Source organism: Lethenteron reissneri, chromosome 47 (genome assembly GCF_015708825.2).
Source record: "Lethenteron reissneri isolate LAM-NWPU_2019-01 chromosome 47, ASM1570882v1, whole genome shotgun sequence".
Lineage (NCBI taxonomy): Eukaryota > Metazoa > Chordata > Hyperoartia > Petromyzontiformes > Petromyzontidae > Lethenteron > Lethenteron reissneri.
Genome location: NC_083825.1, coordinates 5,334,917 through 5,361,466, shown reverse-complemented (window position 1 = coordinate 5,361,466; position 26,550 = coordinate 5,334,917). Strand labels below are relative to the sequence as shown.

The window sequence follows — 26,550 nt, the reverse complement described above, 5'->3', positions numbered from 1 at the left end:
TTTCGGGGCGGTGGCTGACGCGCGCTTGAAATGTGGCCAACGTGAAGCCAGGAACAGCAAAGATGGGTTTTGGTTTTCTGTTTGCTGTAACAGAGAGCGCCCCCCCCCCCCCCCAGTCAACAAAGCTGAAGCGCAGCAAGAAATACGTGGCAAATGGTAATAAATAAAAACACCCCCCCCTAAAATCATCAAATTAGTACCCTTCCAATTAACAGGCGAATTAGAAAATTCCTGTTGCCAGGTTGTACAAACTCAGTTGTTAAAAGTACGAATGCGCGGAAGCAGCAGCTTGGGAAAAAATAAATGTTCGTCTAGGCAGATCAAAGGTCAAGCAGGGACATTTTTTTTTCTATTCACGGAGGGGGGGGGGGAGGTGAATAGCGATGGAGGCTAAGATAAAGGTCAATTACAAAGAAGCATCATGCTATTAATCTGCTAACGATTGCACCGCATTAATTACCGTGGCTGCACCAACGAACAAAAATTGGAAGGCAGCGAGAATGCAATCTTAAATCGTAGCCGAGTCATTTATCGCGGGTGCAAAAAACAAAATTGCTCGGCTGACATCCGATACGATCATCCACCTGCGATTATTCCCCCCCCCCCTCTTTAGTTTCATGCAGAGCAGCTTAACCCCGCGCGAAGTTCCAGGCTGACCGCGCATCTTGACGCACGATTGCAATTTTCTTCCAAAAAAAAGATCGGTGCCATGAGCCCAATCCATGAATGACTTTGGTAACGACAACCCTAATTACTGTCTAATCGAGGATCCACGTTTCAAAGGCTCCTGCATCATTTCACATTGAACCATAAGGCCTGGCAAAGCAGCGAAAACTCCCGTGGAGACAAACGCTCCCGAATTTGCATCAACGGCAAGGCGCAGACGCCGAACGGAACACCGTTTCAATTCATCGGCGTTATTACTAATGCTCCCAGCGGTGGGACCTGTTGGGTTAAGATAACATTCTTTCCTCTGGCTCATCAACGAGAAAACTGCAAGCTGCAGGGCGGGTGTCCCGTTCACTGCTGAATTGTCGGAACGCGCGAGCAGTTGAGCGTTAAGTTTATTTAGAGAGGCGTAGTAGCGCTGCTGCTTTTAAAGACGTTGAGCTGGCCGCAGAGAACCGCAGCGACACGACCTTCACTCTACGATAGCCGGCGTCAAACCGTGCCACACGGCCTCCCGCGTGGCCCTTGTGAGAGCTTCGGTGCCGATAAAGTTATTTTATTTTAGTTTGACTTGCGGTTCTGTTCTCCGTTCCGATGACGTACACGTCACGTACGTCATCAGTTGTACACGTACGTAATTGGAACGGGTTAAGTGGCACTTCTGCTGCCACTACTGTTACGACGGCCACTAATGCCGAACACTGTTAGGATTTTTCTGTTCTGCCGCCGTCCCCGTGCAGAGGGATTTCGTTACAGCACTGGGAATCAGAGATAGGGATAGGGCGGACGGGAAAGTGGGTGGTGCAGCCAGTGCCGGATTATCCTAGGAGCAAAAGTAGCCACTAATGCTAGGGGACCCGCACTTTCAAGGGCCCCGCGCTAAATGCTTTCAAGCTATCAATTCCGCTTCAGTGATTCTGCACTTGCTCTATTACTATAGTACTATACCGCCTTCGACTCTTACGAACGACTGGGTGTTTAAGGTTAGCGATTTGTCGTATTATCTGGCTGTATAGCAAATGAAAAAATGCAATTACTTTACACAATAGACAGGAAGGACAAGATCAAAGGGCACGCTGAATGCACATGCATAATGTACGTTGACTCAGTAAACCCCCCCCCCCACCACTTTGCACAAGAGCGCAGAAGCGTGGTCACCACATCGACGCCTCTATATAAGGAACGAAACAGTTAAGACTTCTTCACAAATCTGGCTGTCGCCTGATGAAGCTAGTTGTAATTACTGGCGAAACGTCGTACTCAGATTGTAAATGTTGTGGCTTGCCTCTGCAACACACGGGTGTGCTGTACTAGTGACGAATTGGCCACGTTCTGTTTACGTGACAAACATTACTAGTTTGCTGTGTCGGGTGGTGGCGGGTTTTAACGACACATTTATATTTTTACGCGATCTAACCCAAAACAACCTCTATTATGGATGATATTGGTCGCAAAAGTGGGGAGATGGGAGTGGAACCGGCGAACTCAGGATCGCAAGCCCATTGTGCTGACCGCTATCCTGCAGTAGCTTACCGCCCCAGACATGTGTGCCCACGTGATTTTACTGAGTGGGATAAACAAAAAATAAACTGGAGGGGTCAGGGGAGGCGGGTGGGGGCTAGGTGGGTGGGGGCCAGCGGGCGGGTCGGGGCTAGGCGGGCAGGTGGGGGCTAGGCGGGCGGGGGCCAGGCGAGTGGGTAGGGGCTAGGCGGATGGGGGCCAGGCGGGCGGGTGGGGGCTAGGCGGGCGGGGGCAAGGCGAGCGGGTAGGGGCTAGGCAGGTGGGGGCCAGCGGGCGGGTGGGGACTAGACGGGTGGGGGCCAGGCGGGTGGGTGGGGGCTAGGTGGGTGGGGGCCAGGCGGGCGGGGGCCAGGCGGGTGGGTGGGGGCCAGCGGGCGGGTGGGGGCTAGACGGGTGGGGGCCAGGCGAGTGGGTGGGGGCCAGGCAGGCGGATGGTGGCTAGGTGGGTGGGGGCCAGGCGGGCGGGTGGGGGCGATGAGGACAGGAAGCGCCCCAGGATGTCTGGGGTGGCGTGGCAGAGACGCAATGGGCCAGGGTGCCCCCGATTGTTTTGCTCCTCTGTACACACGCGCCACTGTGGTCACAACGCAAAGGCTGAATCATCAGTTGGCACGCGTTTCCGAGCAACAGCGGACGGGCATCAAGTCGGTAATAGGAGGCAGACTTTCGCTTGGATCCGACATGAGACAGAAGCTCCATCCATCATGGTTAAGTGGGGGGGGAGGGGGGGCGTGTTGGCTCTGCCACCCACTGCAATGCTGCTCAAAAAAAATAAACCTCAAGGTGAATAACAGTCTGCAAACATAACAATGACAAAAATACGAAGGCTGCTGACGAGTCTTTCAAGGATTTGGACGTCTCAATTTGAAATGCCACCGCCGTCGCGGTACAGCGAAGGGCGATCATCTTGGGATAAAAGAAAAACAGTCCCGAACATGGATTTTTCAATTTGGGTTTGCGCCGTCTTGTTCTTGGGGCTGCGGCGCTTCACGGAATTGCAGTTCATATCCACCGCTTACGAACATTCGTCCTGACACGCACGCACACAGACACAGCAAACTTTGTCTGTCAGTCAGAGGTCGCAACCGGGTACCCGATACCCGTACCCTACCCGATACCCGGCTACCCGTACCCGGCCGGGTACGGGTACGGGTAGCCGTTTGCGACCCTGGTGCAGCCGGGTACGGGTACGGGTAGGCCGTGAGTCACTGTTGAGTAACCGTTTGTCACTCATTTCGGGTAGGGTACGGGTACAGGTACCCATTTGAGACCCTGGTGCGGCCGGGTACGGGTAAGAAATCAAAACCCGTTTGCGACCTCTGCTGTCAGTCGCAGCGTTTGGTTGAACGGTTTTAATGGCACAGAGTGATTGTGAGGGTTCGTCACCGTGGTCTGGGACTGGTTGTCTTGTTGTTTTTTAGCTGCCTCGGCCCAATCTTGATAAATCAGACTTTTGTGATTGAGTAATTCGCGAGTTATATTTAGTGACTTGCTTGCAATTTCCTCGGTTTTGCACTGCTATCGTTTTTTTTCGTGCTGTTGTAGCTTGCTGACCAACCCGCTCGTACTGGACATCTGTAGAAAAAAAGCTTCGTAGCTCATCGGATTCCTTGAGCCTCAATAAAGATTCGGATTTGGATTGTAATCAGAAGCAACCACGGGGCCCTGTGGTATTGATAATTGCGTACACATGCCCTCTGAGCTTTCACCCAGATCAGGAACCTTTGATATTTGTCCTGGGGCGCGTGCTGGCAACGAGGCGGTGGCTGATGAGGGAGCGGATGGAGCTCATGGAGAATATTCACCCTTGTCTGTATTTTACACCAATAGTTTATAGAAGCCACGTGGGGCACCCCACACCTTTAATTTCGTCACACTCATCATACATGTCCCCACCTCCCCCCTCCCCAAATATTAGCTCATATAATTAGAATGTAGTTTTTTCAAAACCCTCTATACGCACAAATTCATCAATGACTCATTGAAGTGGAATAAACAAGTTTGAGCAACTGCACGAGGAAACCGGGGCTAGCAGCCAGAGTTAAACCCCAACGATGCCCCCATCACCAAGCGCCAGTTGCCAGCCTCGGCAACCGAGTTGTACGCATGCACGTTGTTGGACTTCTTGTACGTACGTATGTTGAACTTCTCTCGCGCCGTACGTAGTCGACCGTGCTAATCATTTCGGAATCAGAATGCTTATTTAGACTGGAGGAATCCGATGAGCTATGAAGCTCATCGGATTCCTACGTCACCGCTGCTGCCGTGAACGCATCGGTGACATGGGCCGAGACCGCCAAACACCCCGTTTCACATTGAGCTCCGGCTGGACGCGGGGACACAGGCAGAAAGCGTTACGGCCTCTCTGAGCCACCGAGCCTCCTGACACAGGGGGGCTCAGGTCCTTCGGGGAGTCCTCGTTACAAGTTACACGAGCGAGGACAGCGGGCGGTGATGACTGGAAGGGTTTCGCGGAAACGAGAGGAGATGCCCACGCGTCTCCTCTCGCGCAATCACATGCCCCTTCGGGTCCGCACCACCCCTCCCCGGCAAGCGGTGGCCTTTGCGGCGAGCGCGTCTGCGTTGCGCGGAGGCAACGAGTGAATTTGTTGCCTTGCCGCCCGGGAACACACAGCGGCTGCATGCGAACGCCACGTGTGGAGGAGAGGGCAAGGGGGGAGCAGGGAAGGAAGTGCAAACAAAACGCGTAACCCGTTACAGATCGGCATAGAAATTAATTAATAGATACAATTATTTTTTTAAGTATATGTATATTTGAACAATTTTCGTTTTCTCCAGGGCTGCTATTTAATTGCTAATTACTTTAATTGCCGCTACTTTGCACGCCATTACTTTTCCCCAGGCAACCCGTGCCACTCCGGGCCCCCTGCCACTCATTGCCTCCCCCCGGGGGAAACAGCGAGGAACTGTCCCCGTTATTTAAATATTTAGCCATTGATTTAAATATTTAGCCGCGTAAAGTCTTTCACGGGGAAGTGCTACTGCCGAGCAGAGGTCGCAAACGGGTTTTGATTCCTTACCCGTACCCGGCCGCACCAGGGTCGCAAACGGGTACCCGTACCCATACCCGGCCGTACCCGTACCCGGCTGGGAACGGGTACCCGTACCCGGTACCCGGCCGGGAACGGGTAGGGTACGGGTATCGGGTACCTGATTGCGACCTCTGGGACGAAGCCATGTTGCAGGCGCGGGTGGGTTGATTCCAGAAACTTGAATTGTGAGAAGAGACAAGACGTTGGGAAATGAGTGACAAACGGTGACTCACCAGTGACTCACGGTCTACCCGTACCCCTACCCGACCGCACCAGGGTCGCAAACGGGTACCCGTACCCGTACCCGGCCGGGTATGGGTAGCCGGGTATCGGGTAGGGTACGGGTATCAGGTACCCGGTTGCGACCTCTGCTGCCGAGCCAACACTCGGTGCCTTCTGTCATACGAAGAAACATCCACCCTGGGTTGAGAGGTGGAGGAACACAAAGAGGTGTCCACAATAGAGGGTTTTTTGGGGTTAGATCGCGTAAATGTATAAATGTGTCGTTAAAACCCGCCACCGCCACGACACAGCCAACTAGTAAGGGTTGTCACGTAAACAGAACGTGCCAATTCGTTACGAGTACAGCACACCGGTGTGTTGGAGAGCCAAGCCACAACATTTACAATCTGAGTACGACGTTTCGCCAGTAATCACAACTAGCATCATCAGGTGTGCCAGCACTGGCCTATCCACACCACCAACTCAACAGAACTGAATGTGTGTGGCCATTTTGTCGTTCAGACCACCGGCTGGCTCAAAGAGCTGAAAAAATGTGGCCGTCCCGACAAGCGGCAGCGACGCAAAGGCAAAACATCTGACCGGTTTCATCCTCATTAGGACTCATCAGTACAGGACATCATCAATGTTCGCTGCTGACATATCGGTCCAATCGCATCAAAGTGAATTTGTAACTTTCACTTCAATTTGTAGCAAATCCCAGCTCTGCTAATGAAACACAAATTGGTTTCTAATGCGACGAACGGAAGGCGCTTTTTGCACAGCAAATAAAGAATGCGTCTAAAGTCTGGATTAATAACGCAAATGTGACCATCCGGGGTCATTCCGTTACACTGCTCCTCAAGAAGCCAACTCAGGTTGCCGGGTTCATAGGGGCAAGTGAGTTCTTCCACTGCACCACCATTTCATCGCTCAAGAGGCTCATACACAGTGATAGACAGGAACAGTGAAAGTGGTGTCGTCTCTAAAGCGTAAATTGTCACCAGTAGTAAACCATCATGCGTGGCACGTGTGTTATGATTCTGGGATGAAATCCAGTGTCTGGGAGGAAATCCAGTGTCTGGGACAGACAGTAATACCAGCGTGGCAGGGAAAAGTGGATAAATATTTATACGTGAGAGATATATATTGCGCCGAGCACATGAGATCAGGTCGCGAGTGAATGAGTTGAAAGGAGGAATAATGAGTGAACGGTTTTAATGAAGAGGCTGCCGCAGTAGTGCACAAATCACAGCACGCAAGGTGCCAGCAGCACACACTACGGAAAAATAATTCCATTTTTGGAGAATATAAACTTTGTCACCTTATGTGAATCTTTTTTTATATTCCAATAAGCTAATTTATTTCGCTTCTTAATGGGCACCCAATGAATAATGTTAACTGAGATTCAGCTGACAAACTAATTCTGACGTCTTCATTGGCAATGCTATAATCAGTGATTTTAAAAACTAGGGGGGCATTGGCTACTCTTCAAAGTATATCGGATGGAGGGCAGAACATTGGGATTCAGTTGCCATTTTGCAAAGTTGCGCCTTTAGAAAAGACTGGGAAATTTAGGGAAACAGTTCACATTTGCACGACGGTAAAAGAACTGTCGAAAGCCAGTCCACACTTCTCCCGGTTAAACACATTCCGCGGGAAAACATTGGTGAAGAAGGAGTCGCGGCCAGTGGACAAAGCGGAATAGTATAAGGGATGGTCGCCGATGGATGAGACTGGCTGTGAGCTGGCAGCCAAAGAAGAAAAGATGCCCTAGAGCACGGGTGGGGAACGTCCGGCCCGCAGGCCGTATAAGGCCCGCAAAATCATTTAGTCTGACCCTGCCAAGGCAACCGCAGGCGGGACTCTAAATTCAATAAATCTAGGAGCAAACCTGGAAAAGCAGTTGCGAGTAGCAACATCATCAATACCGGCTAACATCACACGCCTCGCCAAAGAGAAGCAGTTCCAGCCATCACATTAGGGGTGAGTTAATTAAATGTTTGACCAAATATAACGGGCACATTTTTAAGTTGATAATTTTGTATGGGCCGCGAATGATGTTATAAATATCCAAATGGCCCTTGGCAGAAAAAAGGTTGCCCACCCCTGCCCTAGAGGATGACAATCGCGGAGATGGAGAGGTGGGACTGTGCCATTGTAAGGGTTGGCGATAGCGTGCGGAGTCCTTCATCTCACGGTGGACAAACCGTGATTAACGATGATTATACATTTCCACGATTCATTTTAGTCTATCAGAACAACAACAAAAAATCCTCCACTAATCACGCATCATGTACATATATACTCACACGTAATGAAATTCAGTTAACAAATAATTTGCATAATTGATTCGTCCATTAATTTAGACACAGGGAATTGTCCTTAGCCAAGAGGCATTTTGTTTCCGGAATGAAACTAACAGATAAAGAGGTCATCATCATCATCACCATCGTTGTGGCAGATGCAGTGTTGCATTGTTGGTCGTGTGTTTTGCTGATGAGGGTAGCCGTGACGACGCGAAGGTCGCCGTGACGACGCGAGGGTCGCCGTGACGACGCGAAGGTCGCCGTGACGACGCGAGGGTCGCCGTGACGACGCGAAGGTCGCCGTGACGACGCGAAGGTCGCCGTGACGACGCGAGGGTCGCCGTGACGACGCGAGGGTTGCCGTGACGACGGGAGGGTCTCCCGCGATGGTCGCCGTGATGATGAGAAGTTACGCCACACGGTAACGGATCCACGGTAATCGCACAGTCCGTGTTTTTGGCAAAATATCATCGCGCCGTCGTGATTTATTGCCGCGCACGTTCATTATTTATTCAAAATATTTTAATTCCAGACGGGAAAAAAATACTTGTTAAATAACCAGCCCGGTAATTAGAGATATAAATAAATAACCGTTGCCCATTACGTTAGGGCTTTGCCAAACGTTATTTGCACCCGATTGATGGCGTGGAGATTACATGGGGGCATCATGTTATTACCGCAGTTAATTTCATTATAAAAATTATTTCAGGGACACTAACAGCACACGTGCGTTAAAGGCGTTATAGATTATAAAGATGAAGAGAATTGTGGCAGGCTCGTTTTGAAAGACCTGCAGTTTAAGAACTTTTAAGTAGTCTGTAATTGGCACTCCAAGTATTGCAAAACACAACGATAATACAGTACGGTAACAAATACAAACTTCATGGTAAAATTACATTGCGATAACTGCCATAGTGTCAAGATGAATATCTTATCGTGTAGTGTCGTGAAATAACCCGAATTGTGATGCTGCTCCAAATAATAATAATGAAGATGTCGACTTGTAACACCATCTTCTTGGTTCTTTCGGTAAAGTCACGTAGAAGGGAAATAATAAAATAAAACAATAAAATAATTCTCACGACGTTTCGGCCACAACGCAAGCAGCCGTCCTCAGGTGAAGAACAGGGCTGTCGGAAAGACACCTGAGGACGGCTGCTTGCGTTGTGGCCGAAACGTCGTGAGAATTATTTTATTGTTTTATTTTTATTATTTTATTATTTCCCTTCTATGTGACTTTACCGAAAGAACCAAGAAGATGAATCCCTGCAGTCACGAAAGCTTTAAATCGAAATTGTAACACCATGCCGCCAGCGTCGCCAGAGAGCATTCACTCTCTCACACAGAGGGAGAGAGAGGACGACTCAGAGGCGCCAGGGGGAGGAACTACAGACACGCGGCGAGCCACCGCCAACCATCGCCCAAGCTCTGCGGTCCTCCGTATATTGAGGTGTTATCGGCCAATTTCATGGGTGCTCACGCGTGGATGAAAACCAGAGCGTCCGCGGAAAAGACACACGTGCGTGCGAGGGGGAAACACTCGATCCCATACAGGCGTAGCAGGTGGAGTTCACATTTTTTGCTCTACCGCCTCCACAGCTCGTCCTCGAGAACCACGGGAAGGGAGATTCAGAGGATCTGCGCAATCCACCGACCCTCGCTGCCTCCGCAGTGCCGGGGGGTACAGGCCACGTGTGTAGCCACCACCAACAAACATCTGCGCCAACTTGTGTTTATTTTTTGTGGCATCCATTTATTTATTTTCTTTCTATCTTCGCGTGCACTCTTTGTGGCTGGTCCAGCATCACGATATGCTCAAAATTAATCCAAATCATTAGCCGTTATAATTGGTCAAAAATGAAAACGCAATGGCATTCAGAAGTGTAGAGCCAACTATTTTTGTTCTGTCCATCTGTCTGCAAGGGCTGGCAAAAGGGTTCTAACTTAGTGCTCTGTCCAATGGCAGGGCTTTGGCTCAAACTCCTGAATCCCTGTTCTTTCTTGAGCTTTCTTTTTCTATTTGCTGTCCACCACCACCACCACCTCCCACCCACCTTTCTTTCTGGCCTAATTTCCAACATCCTTCTACAATTTCCTTCATCAAGCTCTTACATCTGGGAATATGCCCAAATCCAATGAGCCTTTTTTCATCGTTCAAAATAAACGTCCCCCCCCCATCCCCCTCCTCCCCCTCCCCCCTCCTCCTCAGCCTGCTCCAAAGTGCTTCCTCGTCTCTCCATCGACGCTCGGTGACACGAAAGAATGCCGCACAACCGAACCTGGCGATGCCCAAGCGCTGCGAGGCAATCGACTCCAATCCGTGCGCGCTACCCAAAGTTAACCTCGGTTTACGGATGCGTGCGTGAAGAGGGTGATTGCGCATGCGTGCACGTGTGCGGGCTCACAGTGGAGCCATCGCGACGCTCACCAGCTCTGCCTTCAACCGAGCGTTCTCCTCCTCCTTCGCTCTCAGCTGCCCCCGTAGCCGGGTCACCTCGTCGGTGGCCGCGTCCTGTTGAGCGGAGGGGGCACGCGGTCAGAGTGGGCGAAGGTGAAATGCTCAAAAGGAGAAAGAAAAGAAAACAAACGCTGTCCATCTGCGGCGGTGGACACGCTCCCAGGGGCAGTCGCTACTCCAGCCCTCATGATTATTCGCTTTCTCCAGTGGCATTATTCGGGGGAGAGCAACTGTTTGTTGATGAGGGCACAGGCACGCAGAGAATGACGGGGCGAGCACGGAGGATTATGTACGTGTACGTATGCTGAACTTCTTTTGCACCGTACGTAGCAAGCAGCGCGCTAATCCGAGGTGCGGGGGCAAAAGGAAAACAAATGAAACACAAAAATCAGTTGTGAAGAAATTCGTTTTCCATCTAGATTTCAAAGATTAAACTCCCAGGGCCAGATATGAATTCAAATTTTTCCAACGTTCTCGCGCATCGGAGGTGACTTTTTAGGATTTAGGTGACCCCGCCGGGAAATCAGCCGCTTTGGCTGCGCCACAGGTGTCACCTCCAGACTGGGCGAAGGCAAAGGGGATGGGCGCGAGGTTCGCCGTGTCCCCTTAACGTGATTGAAAAGGTATGCATTGGGCGCAAAAAACAAGGCACCGGTAAACAACAACAGAATCGCTCGCCACTTGAGTCTAAACTCTTTTCTTGTGCACGAGATACCAGGGTCTCGGAGTAGGAGGTGATAAAAAAATATATTGTCTGCAATATACATATGTTTAACTTCTTTCGCACTGCACATAGCCAACCGTGCTAAACGGAGGATCGGGTTCAAATAATCATCACCGGTATTGATGGCCATGGATGGGGACGGGAATCGAACTCGGGTCACCGGGTTCGTAGTGCAGCGCGCTAATCGCTACACTACCACTCCCAACATTAGAGGACACGCACAGACAGGTCAACTAAATAATCTGAACTATTTACATGAGAAAGGATGTTGGCTAACAATCAACATTAATCACAGGGTGGCTGAAGGACATTGTATATTACATGAATTACTTGTTTCCTTTAAGAAATGCCGGTTTGTGGGGGGGAGCCGGTGAGACTGGCAATGAGCTGTCATTTTTTTAAAAGTATTTTTGTTTACATTCAAAATAAATATACCTATGTCATATTTTCTATGGGGAATACAAATTCCGTGATGTTTCCATGAATTGCCATCGTCCTCCCCGCGCCGTGGCCATGAAATTTAAATAAAATTGAGCGAGACGAAAAATTAATCGCCTCTCTGTCACGCCTGACGATGGCGACAACGACGACGATGATGATGGATCAAAGAGGGCTTCCCTGACCGCAGATGCGTTCGCTCCCAAAAAATTCCCATCTGCCGGTTTCGAACCCTCGGTGGGCGCCATTCAAACTTGGCCGTGGTGCCCCGGCTGTAACAAGCGGCACATCCACCCTTCGAGGACGCGGTTGGCTCGACGGAGGGAGTTAAAACACCAGACGGTCTCACCGTCGGAGGGCATTTGCCAAACAACAAATCTTTTCGGGCTGAAAGCCGGGGACAAAGTATTTAGAGAATTAGGTCCCATCTGCACGGCATACGCTCTTTTTTTCCTCCAAAGGAAGGATTCTCCGGCAGGGGTGAAAACATGAGAGGAGTGCTTTGATCCTCAATTCCGGCGACAGTAATTCTGACAAAGTCATACGCTAATCCGCGTTGAGTAATAGTACAAAAGCAGTGGCCGATCGTTTCCGCACTGGCTTTGACCCAAATTTCACGCTGGGTTTATGCAACGCAATCGCTCACTGCCAACGCAAGGGTTTCATTTAACCTCCACGGTGTGTGTGGTTCGGTGGGGGGGGGGGGGGGCGGCAGGATGGCCCAACATCTTCAGCCGAGGCCCACGTCAGGAATGTCCAATACACGTAATTGAATGATTGATGCTTTCCCCAGTGGGTCACTTTAAATCTGCACTCTGCAAAAGCTCGGGGTGGCTCGCCCTGTTACACGTATCGGAGTTTAAATGTGACCCTGCAACAAAAAAACACCTGGTAACGCGAGTGTACGGACACGGGTATATTCAATTACGGCACCGCGTTCCTGCGCGTGTGTGTGCGTGCGTGCGTTCCGTATGTTACGCGCGTGAGCGCACGTGCGCAAACTTGCAGGGTACCTTGTCGTGCGTCTTCTCCTGCCCTTCTGACTGACAGTTCAAAGACGTTTGCGTTCTGCTCCCAGAAACAAGCTCCTCGTCCTGGCGGGGAATAAATAACAAACGTGGCCGTAAATTACCGCACGCGCACGCCAACGGAACCCTGTACCCGGCGCTCCTGAGTGCACGAGAACGTGTGAATAACTCGGCAAGGTAACCGTTACAAATGTTTACACACACCCACAAGTCAAAATACCACTGTTTTTTTTACATACAAATGTTTCCAAACCTGTGGACGTACAATAAAATGCGTAGTCTTTGCAACCCAATCTTAAATTTGTCTACCTCTAATAAAATGAGCAAACAAGAATGGCTAAAAATACGTGGCTCTGGATGATATTTTCTTCATCTTCAACATTTCATGTCATCATAACGAACTTCTGAGTCGTTAAAATGTTTAGTGAAAAACATATGCAGCGGTGGCGGGGGATCTTTAATGCATTGGTAAGTACGCTGCGCTACAAACCCAGCAACCTAAGTGCGATCTCGGGCCACGGCTGACATGAATGGCGAGCGGTATCTGAACTGGTCCGCCCTTTCACCAGCACGCGCTGACCAGAATGGCTAAGTGTGGTCAAACAACTGCCACGACGAATAAAGCCACGGGGGAGACCTCATCCGGGAATGGCCCAACAAAGCAATGTGCGCAAGTGCAAGATCACTGACACCATACGTCGCTGAACCAAACAATAATCGTCGTACAAACAAGGAATTACGCATTTGCCTTGTATACTATAAAACACGTTGAGAAAGACCACCGTCTGGAATGGCATTCTATTGTTGCGAGCACTCTTATTGTTGGCGAGGCAGTGCTCATGAATTATGTAGACGGTCAGGTTCATTTCAGTCCACAAGCCAGTGTTTGTTCTCATTGTTAGTGTCTTGTGTTCACCCTGATCTGTCCGTATTGATGGAACCCGGTCGGTCTAGCATTCACTGCACGTGCCAGGCAAAGCACTGTCAAAATAACCCCGATTGTCATTATTCCCAGATTGCATTTCTCTTAGCATTTTTACAAATTGCCGCAATTGCTACGTTCATGTTTTTTCGTCCGCTGAAATAATTTTGTCCTCATGATGCAGGCAATCTTTGAACCTCTATCAATGATAAAAAAAAATAAAAAATATAAACTCGCGACGCGTTCCCCATTTTTCTGATCGTATGGAAAAATCCGAAAAATCGAGGCGCGATGCGGAACTCCGGACGATCGGAATTTGCGGTGCCTTCCGGGTTCATCCGCAATTGCGCAGCTTTCATCGCATCAATCCCCGCACTTCTTACGGCCAAAGCGTAGCATTTGGCCGATTGTCACTCTTGTTTGCACTAGGAAACTTTAAACCGTTACATCCCGAAAATAAAGTAACACAGGACACATCTGACCTGTGTGGCCTGATATTGGGGGGGGGGGGGGGGGGGAGATCGACACAACCCGTGATATGTGCCGCACAAACATATGCAGAAACGCACATAAATAATTAAGAACACACATTACTCCTCATTAGCTACTAATTTACTGTAAAACGCATTCCTTCCCAAATATGAATTCCCGTGTCAAGGAGGCATGAAACGCACAAGAGCGATGCGATATGCTCCATTAATGAAGTTAAAAAAAGAAATAAATTAGCGACGCGTATGGCTCCCCGCTACGTTGCATCAAAAGAGACGCTTCCGTGCCAAATTGAAGCGAGACAGCAGGCGTCCGGCACGAACGCTTTCTCGCTGTGAGCCCTTCGGTGAAATGCGTGCACGATGAGACGCGCAGTTTGAACCGCTTACAAACAAGCTCCGAATTAAAGCAGTCTTTTTTTTTTCTACCAGGTAAGGCCTACCGAGTTCTTTTTTCAGAAGCGACCAGGCCACAAATGACAGCTCAACGAAGTGGCTTATCACGTGGAAATGTATAGCAGCCAAATACTCTAAACGCGTGATGTTGATTCTAAACGTGGAGGGAAACACCGGAGGACCCGGAGAAAAATCCCCGCAACCACGGGGAGAGAGAGAGAGAGACACCGCAAACTCCAAAAATACAGGAGGCGTCAGGGTCGGGATCAAACCCACAACCTCCCGTATACCAGTCGAGGTAAACATCTCGCCACCGCGGCACCCCCATACATTTGCAAATACATATTGCATCCATATTACTGCGTTGCATCTCTCGCCACACTCGGCACGCGGAATGATATTGCGTCTCAAAGCACGGCAAACGTCGGTATCTTTTGTGAACCCGAGGCTCAGACGTCCGGACTCCGTGATCATTCTCAGGGTTCTTCGCAAAATAACCCCAGCGCTCAGCGGCAGGAAGTAGGCGGCACAGTTATTCTACTTAGCCTTCAGGCGTTAATGTCTGGGGCTAAGACAGCCAGACTGAGGGCACCTTTCAGCATACTCAAGAGTTCAGGGTTTACTCCCCCCCCCCCCCCCCCCCAGAGTCTCGAGAGGGTCACACTGAAGCGCCCCATCTAGGGTTAAGGGCTAGGTGGTCGAGACTAGATGCTCACATGACCAGACGAGGTCACTTTTAGATTTATTAGGGTTCGGTGTTAATGCGCGAGGGCTAAAGGAGACGGCTTTGAGAGAGAGACGTAGTCAAAGGAGAATGCCCTGAGCAGTTAATAAATTCATAAACGGAGCTGCGCCCTTGCGCTCACACCGGATGGTATATATATATATACCGGGGGCTTCAGCGGCGTACGGCAAAGCCCAAGCCGGTGACACGCGGTTCTTCTTGCCGCGCGTCACTTATCACGCCGGCCGCGGCACTGCGCTGCACCGCCACTCTGCGCATCTAAAAGCTTTTGTGTGTTTAGCCCTATCTGAATGGGGCCAGTTGACCTGATCCCCAACACGCTGCTGGACGGCGAGGATAACCTTGTCAACCAGACGCAACGTTCACGGCACGTTCACGGTGTCCTTGTTTTTTTTAAACATCGTACGTACCGGCTCGTGCGCTGCGCGACGGCGGCTGAACAACGGACGCGCAGGAGCAACATTTGCCGGTGCCTCAAACACCCGAAAGGAAAGTCGGAATTTTCCCGTCGCATTTCACGTCGTACGCGGTGCAATGGGTTAGGCAGCGCACTGGACTTGCGATCCGGAGGTCGATTGACGGAGGTCGCGGGATTCGATTGAAACAACGACACGAGTTTCTTGAATCTCCATCTGCACCAGCAGCGACCGCCCACCCACCCCTCCACCCCGTTTCTGTCCTCCAAGCAGTATAAATGAGTAGAGCGCAATTTGTTGAACGGTAGGTGAGCGGTGTGATGGGGTGCAGTGCGGGTACACCCACCTCTTAACCGACAAGACATTTGGCCAGTGTGGAAGAGTAGGCCAGATTCCCCAGGACTATCTCACTCTCTCTCCAGTTGGAGGCCCTAGCGCCAGCAATGGCGTGTGAGAGGAGACCAACGTTGGGGCTGTTCCTTTATCTTCATCGCGTATTTTATACAAAAGTTATAATGCACAAGTTTTCAAACTATTTATTTAAAGATGGACCTCTTTCTTCAGCCTGATGAGGATTGCTTGCGTTGCGATCGAAACGTCGTGATCGATAATTTTTTCGACCCACGTGACTTTACCGAAAGAAACAAAAAGTATGGATTCCTGTAGTCACGAAAGCTTCAAATCAAGATTGGACTCCTTGAACTTATGACGTGAGTTCAATATCGCGAACGTAAAGAAATTGTTGATGAAAGGAAACTTGACAAATAAACTGACAAACGAAAACAAGGATGCGATGACAGAGGTGCCACAGAGATTAGGCGCTGCCCACTGGCCAGATGGAGTCACAGGCTGCGTGGCCTACCCTATACGCATCGATACCAAGCAATAATATGATTTGCCTTCAAAAAAAGAAGGCGCAAGCAGTCGGTTTAGCATTGACGCGACAATTCCCCTTGTATCGCATAGGCGAATTGTCCGGCATCCAGCGCTGTGGAGGCAGCGGCGAGGGTTGGTGAATCACCGCGTACGAACACTGACGATGTTGCGAAATTCCCTTCCAATGGGTGTCGAAGAGGAGCCGTACTCGGACGATGCCAGGAGAAGCCGGTGCACGGCCAAGAGTGGTTGAATGTAATCTGTCCCTTCTGCACGCGATGAATGGTGCTCTCCCTCACGGGCGTGGGTTCTCCCCTGGGCGCTCCGATTTCCCCGTACGTGTACAAACACTCAGTAGTCGGCTGAAAAACATCTTAAATTATAGAGGACTACAGATCTTGGGCAACTGTTGGTTTCGATTCATTGCCTGGCTGCTGACTTCCAGCTTGCCTGTGGTTCCACAGCGATTGTGGGATGCAATTCAGGCCAACGACGATGCTACGTATAAAACTAAACATCATTACGACGATGATTCTCGCATTGGCGACAGTGAAAACGACGCTAAAAATCAACGACTCTGCACGCATGATGCCTAACGGCCGCTTGGATGGGTTAATAATCATCGCAGGCAATATATCATAACACAGGCCACATCCCTACCTCCGGGTCACGTGATTGGGGGAAAACCCACCCCCACCAAAACAACAGAAAAAACAAACGGGTTTGTCAGATGTTCATGGATGGGCTTTCATCCCACAGCGGATTAAGAATGCTCAGCAACGATTATTACGACGGGGAGCCCGCACTGCTCGTCTTTCCCAAGGGTAGGCTGCCGGCCACAGCCATCATGATAGCGCCTTAATAAACAATATTGTCATCGCGCTCTTCCAATCTTCACAATTGATTTTTTTTCTTCTCCTCCTCCTCCAAATCATCCTCCGCCTTTCATTAGTTTCGCCAAATGTCAATATCCTTCAAATTGTCGGGGAAATCCGTTTTAATCCGGAGCAAAAATTAACATGGGCCGCTACACGCGCACACACACTCGCACGCACACACACTCGCACGCACACACACTCGCACGCACACACACACGCACGCACACGCAACGCGACGCGACCACCACCGCGACGGCGGTGTCTCTTCGGCGATCGCGCTCAACGGGCGACTTTCCTCGGCCGCCCCCTTTCATTTCCCCTTCTTCGTGCCCGGTTTAGCCCCGGAGCGCTATCGCGTTAATTTTTTGTAACGCTTATATATATAAACACTCTACGTAACCTCGCGTGCACATCAATTTCGTCCCCCGCCGCAGAGCTCCCTGCAATCCGTCAAACGGGAAGCTGCCCCCCCCACCCCCCCCCCCGGGGGCCTAACCCACCAACGGGGGTTTGACTGGAATGGAAGATGAGACTCGGGAGTGCGGCCGTGGAGGTATTTTGAGGACGGATCTCATCAAAGTACTGCACCGGCGATGTTTACTCCTCTATGCAACACAAGGGGGGGGGGGGGGTTGGGGGGGGCAGCTACCGGGGTGGGGGAGATTTGGACGTCGCCGTAGACCCCCCCGGATGCGCAACCTGAACGAGCGCTGCGCACGCGGCGACTTGCGCGTTTTTGTGATCGAGAGATCCAGGCGACGTCGTCCTCGTCGGCGTCGTGGCCAGGGCTGCTGAAGCCACCACCGCCACCACTGCCAGCACCCCCACCTCCACCACCACCGCCCCCACCACCACCGCCCCCACCGCCACCACCACCACCACCAGCACCCCCACCTCCACCACTATCACCACCCCCACCACCGCCGCCACCACCGCCGCCGGCACCACCGCCACCACCACCCCCACCCCCACCTCCATCACCACCCCCACCACCACCCCCACCACTACCACCGCCACCACCATCACCGCCACCGCCGCCACCACCCCCACCACCCCCGCCACCACCCCCCCACCACCACCACCCTCACCACCACCACCCCCGCCACCGCCACCACCACCACACCTTCCCTTCCCCGAAGGTCGGCGGACTCATGCAGACCAGCTCCAAAGCCGTTCGCGGGTAGCGAGAGCACAGGGCCAGCCAAATGCAAACGTTTTGGACGAATCGTAGCCCTTTACGTACATACGAACGCGGGATCATATTTACATTTCGTGAACGAGGACGCCGTTCTTAGCACAATCTCGTGAGCGGCGTAAAATTCACTTGGGTAAAGTTCTCTAAAATGTTACATCCATGTGGGTACGTCGGTGAATTTATGAAAGTGTCCTCGCTACTTATTTTAAGGCTCTGCATTGTGCTTGGAACGGCTTAGATTTGGATCACTGAGCAAAAGAGACTCCAAAACGTCGTTCAACACTGAATTGCAATGAGGAAATTATTAATAATAGATTTTTATAATTTAAAACTTGTTACGGTCCTCATTGCTGTTCAGGTTGGCGAGCAGCTAATTTTCGTCATGTCTCCTCGGGTTTCCAGTTTCGTTTTGATCGACAAGAGGAGGCGCCGTTGCAGAGTGACTGAATGTGGTGAGACGCATTGGTCTGCTCACTCGCCCTTCGTGCAGCAAATACGCTCCTTGATATCACACGGGAAGACATTCACGGGCCACCTTGCCTGCCCTGGCAGATATCACCACAGTCTGACTTTATAATTACACGATCGAGTGACAATAAGGCTAAGAATCTTTCCTCGAGCGTTCATTTAATTCCGTACTCTGTTACAACTTCGGAAAGAGGCCAATGCTACGTTTGGGCATGAACGCTGACGGCTTGCACGTTTGCAGGCGACAGGAGATGACATCATTTACCAAAAGTGGGGGCTTCACACGATGGCTGAGCCGCGTGGAAATTCACAGCAGAGAGTGGCGTTGCTATTAAATGGGGTTAAGGCGACAGGACTCTTACCTGCCGAAATGTCACGGTGTTTTTTGTGTGTGTGTGTGGCAATAACGGAAGGAGTGATAAACCACAGATATTACTCAGGCTCTGCCGTACAACTGGGAATGACATGCGTGACATTTTCACACGCGCAACATTTGATAACAATTTTTACAGATATTAAAACTACGAATTTAGTCGCGTATATTTATCACGAAACAATACATGCACGTGCGCGTTTGCATGCTTGCGCCTGCATACGCGATGTGTGTGTGTGTGTGTTTATTATGAATTATATTAATACGGACTCAAACTCCAACACGGTGGGAGCTCGGTCAATTTTAATCGTGAGGACCCACGGCCCGGTGACTGATAATGACCGCGGGACTGCGCGTCGGCAATATCCACGGACGAACACGAGCCCCAACTTAACTAAACAAAGCCACGAACCCAATTTTGTACGGTTCAACCAGTGAAGAAAATAGACATGCCAGTCACGGTGAAACAAAAAAAAAATCTAATCATTGACAGGATGCTACTACCTCGAGTGGCAGCGGGAAATGATCAGCCGTTCAAGCTGGAGGGATTGCGGTGTAGCGACGGATTAGAGCGAGAAGGGACAGCCCTCGGGCCATGCAGTGAGCTGTGAGGCCAGACACAGCGGGCTGGATTTATGGTGGTTACTGGTACGGCAAATGGCGCAGGGACGGTTTCTTCATTAGGGCGATTGGGCGACGCACCACCAAAGTGTGAAAGGGACTTTTTCAATCACATTCAAAATCTCATTCAACCACAGAGTTACGCTAGCCGTTACTGTGCCTCTGGATATAGTCCAATCAGCGTCATGTCACGTTCTGTGGAGTACCGCCTCTTTTTGGACGATTTCACTCCGGCTGAGAATCGCCCAGAGTGTTCCCATAGACTTACATTCAAAGATGTTTTTTTTCGAACGGCAGGCGCTTCAATGCATTCTCTATAGCTTCCGGGAGGGCTCGCACTAACGTGCTTACGTCATCATACGTAAGCACGTTTCAGTCAACAATATTATTTGTCGCCACCTAGTGGAATCTTTAATAAAATAAACTGAGTGGATTGTAATAATTGTGAGTATAGAAACAAACAAGGAGATGTATTGTAAGAGTCACTTTATTTTTCATTAATATTAAAGTAGCGAAGTTGCCTTTACATGCTTAAGCTGTTAATTTATCCATTGCATGGGTGGACCTTATCCTTATCAATCATCCAGACATTTGCCCCCCCCCTGAGAGATTTTGCAGGAGCCGCCACTGAAATGGCGCCTTGATCATTGAGGGTCCTGGGCGGTGCCGGGCGGCATTATAAGCTGACAAAGTTGTCCCCATCAGGTTTAACGAGAGGCATTTAATTCGAGCGAGCTCAGGGCGGCCCCGCGCGGGTGGAGAAGGGGGCTCTCGTGTTATGGGAACCCTGTGGTCGAGATGGGTGGCCGTCAAGGGGTGTCACAGATGTCGTGCGTCGTGGGGCATTCCTCAGGCTCACAAAGGTGGTCTCATCTGCCCAGGAAGGAAGGAAGGAAGGGAACGTGTGTTGGGCGGATGAGCTTAATAATTCATACACTTGATCGGCCTAACTCTAAACAAAACCCCATAAATTATGGAAAATTCTGTTTTCAGTTACTGAGGTGGTTTTTTTTCGTTGTTTAAACACATCAAGTTAACGTTCATTTGCTTAATAACCACGTGAGAAGTCGACCAGGATGTGTGCGTGTAGTGTACACAGACATCGAGGGAGACTTTCACAGCACCCGGATGCTTCTCCCACCATCATCTCTCCTCTCTCAACTCTCTTCACCTTCCTTTAATCTCATCTTCCCCCTCAACCCCCACCTCTTCTCCACCACCCCCCCCCCCCCCCCCACTTGTAATACCGCCCCCCACGCTGGCCAGAAGGAACCATCTGTTTCTATCCTCAATTCAATTCCCCCCCCGCCCCACCCCCTTAATTCAGCCCTCCCCCGTCACTGCCCCCTCTCGCCCTCTCTACCCCTCCTTCATCACCCCATCATATACCCCCTCAAATTTTTTTTTTACTTTGTTCATTACAACTAAATTCTTAAAAATCATGATTTTTATTAGTTGCGTTGTATCGCGCGTGAAGCATTCTGAGAAGCCCTGGCGCGAACGGAGACTGCTGTTTGAAAAATAAACCATTTGAATGATTATTGTTATCGTGACCAGTGGTCATGACGATCTCCGAAGAGGATATTAAGCGACACACACACGCTCAACGAGACATTTCCCCCTTTGCAAGACTGCGACCCTTCTTCTAACAATGTGACTTATTTACCCGGGAACGCCTCAACGCCGAGGCTCATGGATCTCACTCAGGAGGGCCCCCTCCTCATTGAGACGTCTGCTCAATGCCATTGACCGGTTGTGTTTGCCTTCATCTGGTAAGGTGATGGAGCATCATCGGGAGAAGCGCCACGTGCATGAGTGGTGATCCGCAACGACTTGTCGCAGGCCTCTTGGTCAAGTTCTATCAGGGGTTAAATCCCCCCCGCACACACCACCCTGGCGTATTCTCGGGTAGTAATGAGGACGAAGCCAGTTGACAGTTCTTCTTGGTTTTTTCGGTAAAGTCACGTAGAATTGAAATAATAAAATAATAAAAATAAAACATTAAATAATTCTCACGACGTTTCGGCCACAATGCAAGTAGCCGTCCTCAGGTGGAGAACAGGTCTGTCGAGGAGACAGAGAAAGAACCAAGAAGATGAATCCCTGCAGTCACGAAAGCTTTAAATCGAAATTTAACAGTTGACAGTTGTCTGTCCCTGCATCGCCGCCGCTGCCAGTCGGTCGCATTCGCTCACAATTATCTTGACGGTGACCCCAAGGCAATAAGTGGACCGTGATGCACTTCGTCGGTGAATGCTCATGATTTGTTTGCGTTTGCACAAACAGCTGGGTGCCACTGACACATTTTTCTGTGTCGTTTGCAAAATATGCCTCCGCTGTTGCTGCTGGCTCCGACACCGATCGGCTCAGCCCTCTACAGTAGGCCGGCCAAAGGTGTTAAATTTTCTTATTGCACCTGCTTAGCTCGCGAGAAATCGCTGAGAATCGGCGTATGTAGGGTGAACGTTTCATAGGCTACGCACTTAATGTAATAAACAGGATTTATACTCTTAGTTTTTTCGGTAAATTCACGTAGGTAAAAATGAAATTAAAATTAATAAAAATAAAATAATTTTATTAATTTTAATTTCATTTTTTATCTACGTGACTTTACCGAAAAAACTAAAAGTATTAATCCTTTGTCCGCGAAGGGGCTAAACCACCGAAGAGCGGCTCTACACCAATAGAGCGAGACCAGCTGCGCTTGGCCCGCGACTGGAAAATGCTAGCTGACATTGGCCGGCAACTTGTGTTTCCTCCGGAGATCGCAACCACCACCCTAAGACCTGACATGGTGCTCTGGTCCCGTTCGCTCAAGAAGGTCTTCATCATTGAGCTCACAGTACCCTGGGAGGACTCAGTAGATGAGGCTTATGAGCGAAAACATCTGCGCTATGCCGATCTAGCTGCCGAAGCACGGCATCATGGCTGGAACACAGAAGTCCGACCAGTGGAGGTGGGCTGCAGAGGTTTTGTGGCAACATCTACAACCAGACTGCTTAGAGACCTGGGAATTAAGGGCCAGAGCCAGCGTTCGGCAATCAGAGCTGTATCGGAGGCGGCAGAAGGCAGCAGTCAGTGGCTCTGGATGAAGAGGAAAGACCCCAGCTGGGCCCCAAAGTGAGAGGGCCAGGAGGTATGCAGTCAACAATGCTTGACTCAGGGAGGAGGACGCCCCTGCCATGCATAGTCCCATGGGATGTTGGCTATCAACAACAAGGCAACTCCTATGACTAATTGGGAATGGGACGCAAGCGTAGGATTGATCACCCTGTCGCTGGCCACCTTTGGGGAGGGTGTATAGTATGAAAGGCCGAAACACCCTAGGACCCAAAGGTTCACTACTGACGATGCGCTCCCCAAATTTCACCAGGCTCACTGTTCATGAACTCTTGGAAGTGCTTGCACAAAGGATAGTAACATCTCATCCTGTGTTCTTTGGAATCTTTGCAGTCACGAAAGCTTCAAATCTAGAATTAATAAACAGGAGTTGATATAACGTACAATAAACCGTAGCTGTTCAGCTGCACTACACTGGCGTATTTATAAATGAGCATGAGTGTGAGTCTCAGACTGCGTACACCCACTTTAGGCCTAGGGGACCACGACTATTAAGTTGAAAAGTCACTCTTGGAGCACATCTGCTCATTGTCTCGCAGACTGCAAGTAAACATTTAAGCTTGCAGAAATGTCGATTTAAAGCTTTCGTGATATGCAAATTCCTTTGTCAAGGCGCTCTTCTCCCTCCAACCCAGCTTAAATATACGCTGCCAAGCCTGGGGGTGTTTCATTCAGACGCTGTCTTTCCGACAGACCTGTTCTGAGGACGGCTGCTTGCGTTGTGGCCGAAACGTCGTGAGAAGTATTTTATTATGTTTTATTTTTATTATTATTATTTTATTATTTCCCTTCTATGTGACTTTACCGAAAGAACCAAGAAGATTTGCAGAAATGGCAAACGTCCACTTGATCCGAGATGTCTGCAGGCATGTGGACATACTTTTAATCAGCATTAGCATTTGTCTCCCCAATCATATGAAAGGAGCGAATAACGCTTTCAGTTCCGTGTTTAATCGCCCTTCATTAAATAAGGAGAGCTTTACTTTGTCAGAAATAAGGATTATTTGTTTACACTGCCAGGGCCAATTTATTGCAATAAATTAAACTCTTCACATGTCCAAAGGGTGCGGGTTTTAAGCCTGTATAATGCAACGTTTAAAATTGCTAAACACGACGACAGAATGACTTCACCGGAGTGAAATGAATGACATTCTTTGAACAATCTAATTCCTAAAAAGCGCAAACTTGTTTTCTCGTGACGGAATCAAGAGCATTTTTTTCATTATATAAAATGACAAGTTGGAAGCGAGTTTATTTACCCGTGATGGTTACACCCGTCGTCGGCTTCCACAGCGCTAATTAAACGCTTCTGCGATCAATAGTGGAAGGCGTTATGCGAGAACGTGCGCGTGCGCTTTACGGACGCGCCCCCCCCCCACCACCACCGGCTTTATCTTAATGTTAAATAAACTAATATTGTACTGGGAAGAAGATGAAGAAACCCACCCAGAATTGAATGCCCCCATGGGCACAGAAGGTCAATGCAGTTATTTTCTCTACACGGCATTCTGCGCATTGTACACCTTGTGCTGCAGGAGACAAGATCTCAACATCCCCTGCTTTATCTACGTATAAAAGCCTCGATAAAGCCTTCGGTTACAAAAGGAGGATCCGGATTTGAAAGGAGAAAAAAAGAAGTGAATCGTTAATTGTCCGAGTGAGTAACGTGGCACGAATCAAGTCCACTGAGACTTGCCGACAAGTGCACTCAAACAGATCAGCAAATTACTTGGGAAATATCAGTTCTGAAAATGAACGCGGTATCTCAAATATGACACGGTAGGCAATTCCCATGGGCAGATTGCAGTAGAATGAATCTCACTTTTTGCAATTCAAAAACGCGGCATTATGGTCGTTGTGGAGAATATAAGTGATAACGTTAATACGCACACAATATGTGTGTGTGACCTGTTCTTCACCTGAGGACGGCTGCTTGCGTTGTGGCCGAAACGTCGTGAGAATTTTTTTATTATGTTTTATTTTTATTATTTTATTATCTCCATTCTACGTGACTTTACCGAAAGAACCAAGAAGATGAATCCCTGCAGTCACGAAAGCTTTAAAACAATATGGCTCCTTCACATGTACTTCTCTACACATTAAGAAAATAAAAGTATTTCTAAAACAGTCCGTCATCACAGCCGAATGGCCTTCTGGGAGTGCGTCATTTCAGCAGCATTGTTTCAAGACAAGAAAACTGTGAACCGGTTTCGACACACAGCAGTGTCTCATCAGCAGAGTCAGGCTTGCTTGAATCAATGCTGGTGAACTGATCTTGCAGGCAAGGACCCTCTGCTTACGATATTTGGGTCAGAGTTGAACACAAACACTATAGACTACATTAATCGAAATAATCATAAATTTTGTGAATATTTTATACTTTAGTGGTTCTGATTGCATGCCTGTGCATTTGTCTTTGGTGCTGTCTGGAGGGAGTGAGTGCTGGAGCAGTGGATTGCACACTCTTGTTATGAAGCATCTGACCTGAATTCAATTCCCAACCGGGGCTACCATCGGTGTTGAGTGACAGGCAAACCGGTGCTGAGCCTCCCTCAAGGTCAATTCGAACTTAAAATGAGGATCTGGTGCGGGGTGTAAAGAAAGGCAGCGGGAACACAAAGGCGGGGGGCAGGCGTGGTGTAGACCACACCACCAACCTTGTGCGCCAGGCCCGCTTTAATAGGTGCTCACTAACCGCATTTGCCTCAACAGTCGGTAAGGCAACGAAGGGACGGCCGTCTTTTGTCTTATTTTTAAATCCTTTATATTAAGTTCGCTTGCTTGCTTGCTTAGGACCGTGCAAATCTTTCGGTCGTTTTTTAACCCACTTCCCGTGATCCAATCGAGCTGACATTTTGTACACAGACTCGTTGTGCGTGACAATGAATTTTCGTGGAAAAAAAAATTCCAAAATTTTACACTGTTTAGGGAATTTTTTTTTTAAATATTTATTTACCAATTGGTTAATGCTGGCACACAATCATCTGACCCATAGGTGGCAGCCATCTCAAGCCAGAGGACGAGAGGACTCTAGCCGCCCCGATGCCACGCATATAAAGGATTTATAGTGAAAAACTTTGTTTTACGGGTTCATTTTTAAGGTCCTGTTTTCAATTGTAAAGTATTATTTTCTAGACTCCACCGACAACATCAAATTTTGTACTGTGATCCCACCACAACGCATGTTGACGTTTTGCTTTAGCATGCACCACAGTTCATCTCCATATATGTAAAAGAAAAAGTTGTGAATATGTCTGTTCAAAATGCTTAGCGTACTTCCCGACATGCAACAAACTGCAAATTTGCCATGTGGGTACTTTACAGACTGTACACCATGCAAAAATTATAAAAAACACACTTTTTTTGGGGGGGTGGGGGGGGGGGGAGCTCAATAATGCATATATTCTTTGCACGGCAAGTGAGCTGTGACGTCACATCTGTCACGTGACCCGCGCATGTGGAAGCGCAACGCATTGTAGTGTAGCGGTTAGCGCGCTGCGCTACGAACACGGCGACCCGAGTTCGATTGCCGTTCACGGCCACCACCGGTGACGATAATTTGAACCGGTCCTGGGCCTCCCCTAGGTCGACTCAGCCTCCAACGAGTAACTGTTGCGGTGTGAACATCGCCAC

The 26,550-nt window shown here is 49.5% G+C and overlaps 1 protein-coding gene across 1 annotated transcript in view; it reads right to left on the bottom strand.

The window, feature by feature from the left end:
* Positions 1-26,550, bottom strand: part of LOC133354432 (collagen alpha-1(I) chain-like) — a 340,365-nt gene that overhangs the window by 107,126 nt on the left and 206,689 nt on the right. Inside the window, exons 7-8 of the mRNA XM_061571253.1 lie at positions 12,405-12,485; positions 10,200-10,283 (exon numbers count right to left, since the gene is read on the bottom strand). Coding sequence (XP_061427237.1) covers positions 10,200-10,283; positions 12,405-12,485 — 165 coding nt within the window. The remainder of the gene's footprint in view (positions 1-10,199; positions 10,284-12,404; positions 12,486-26,550) is intronic.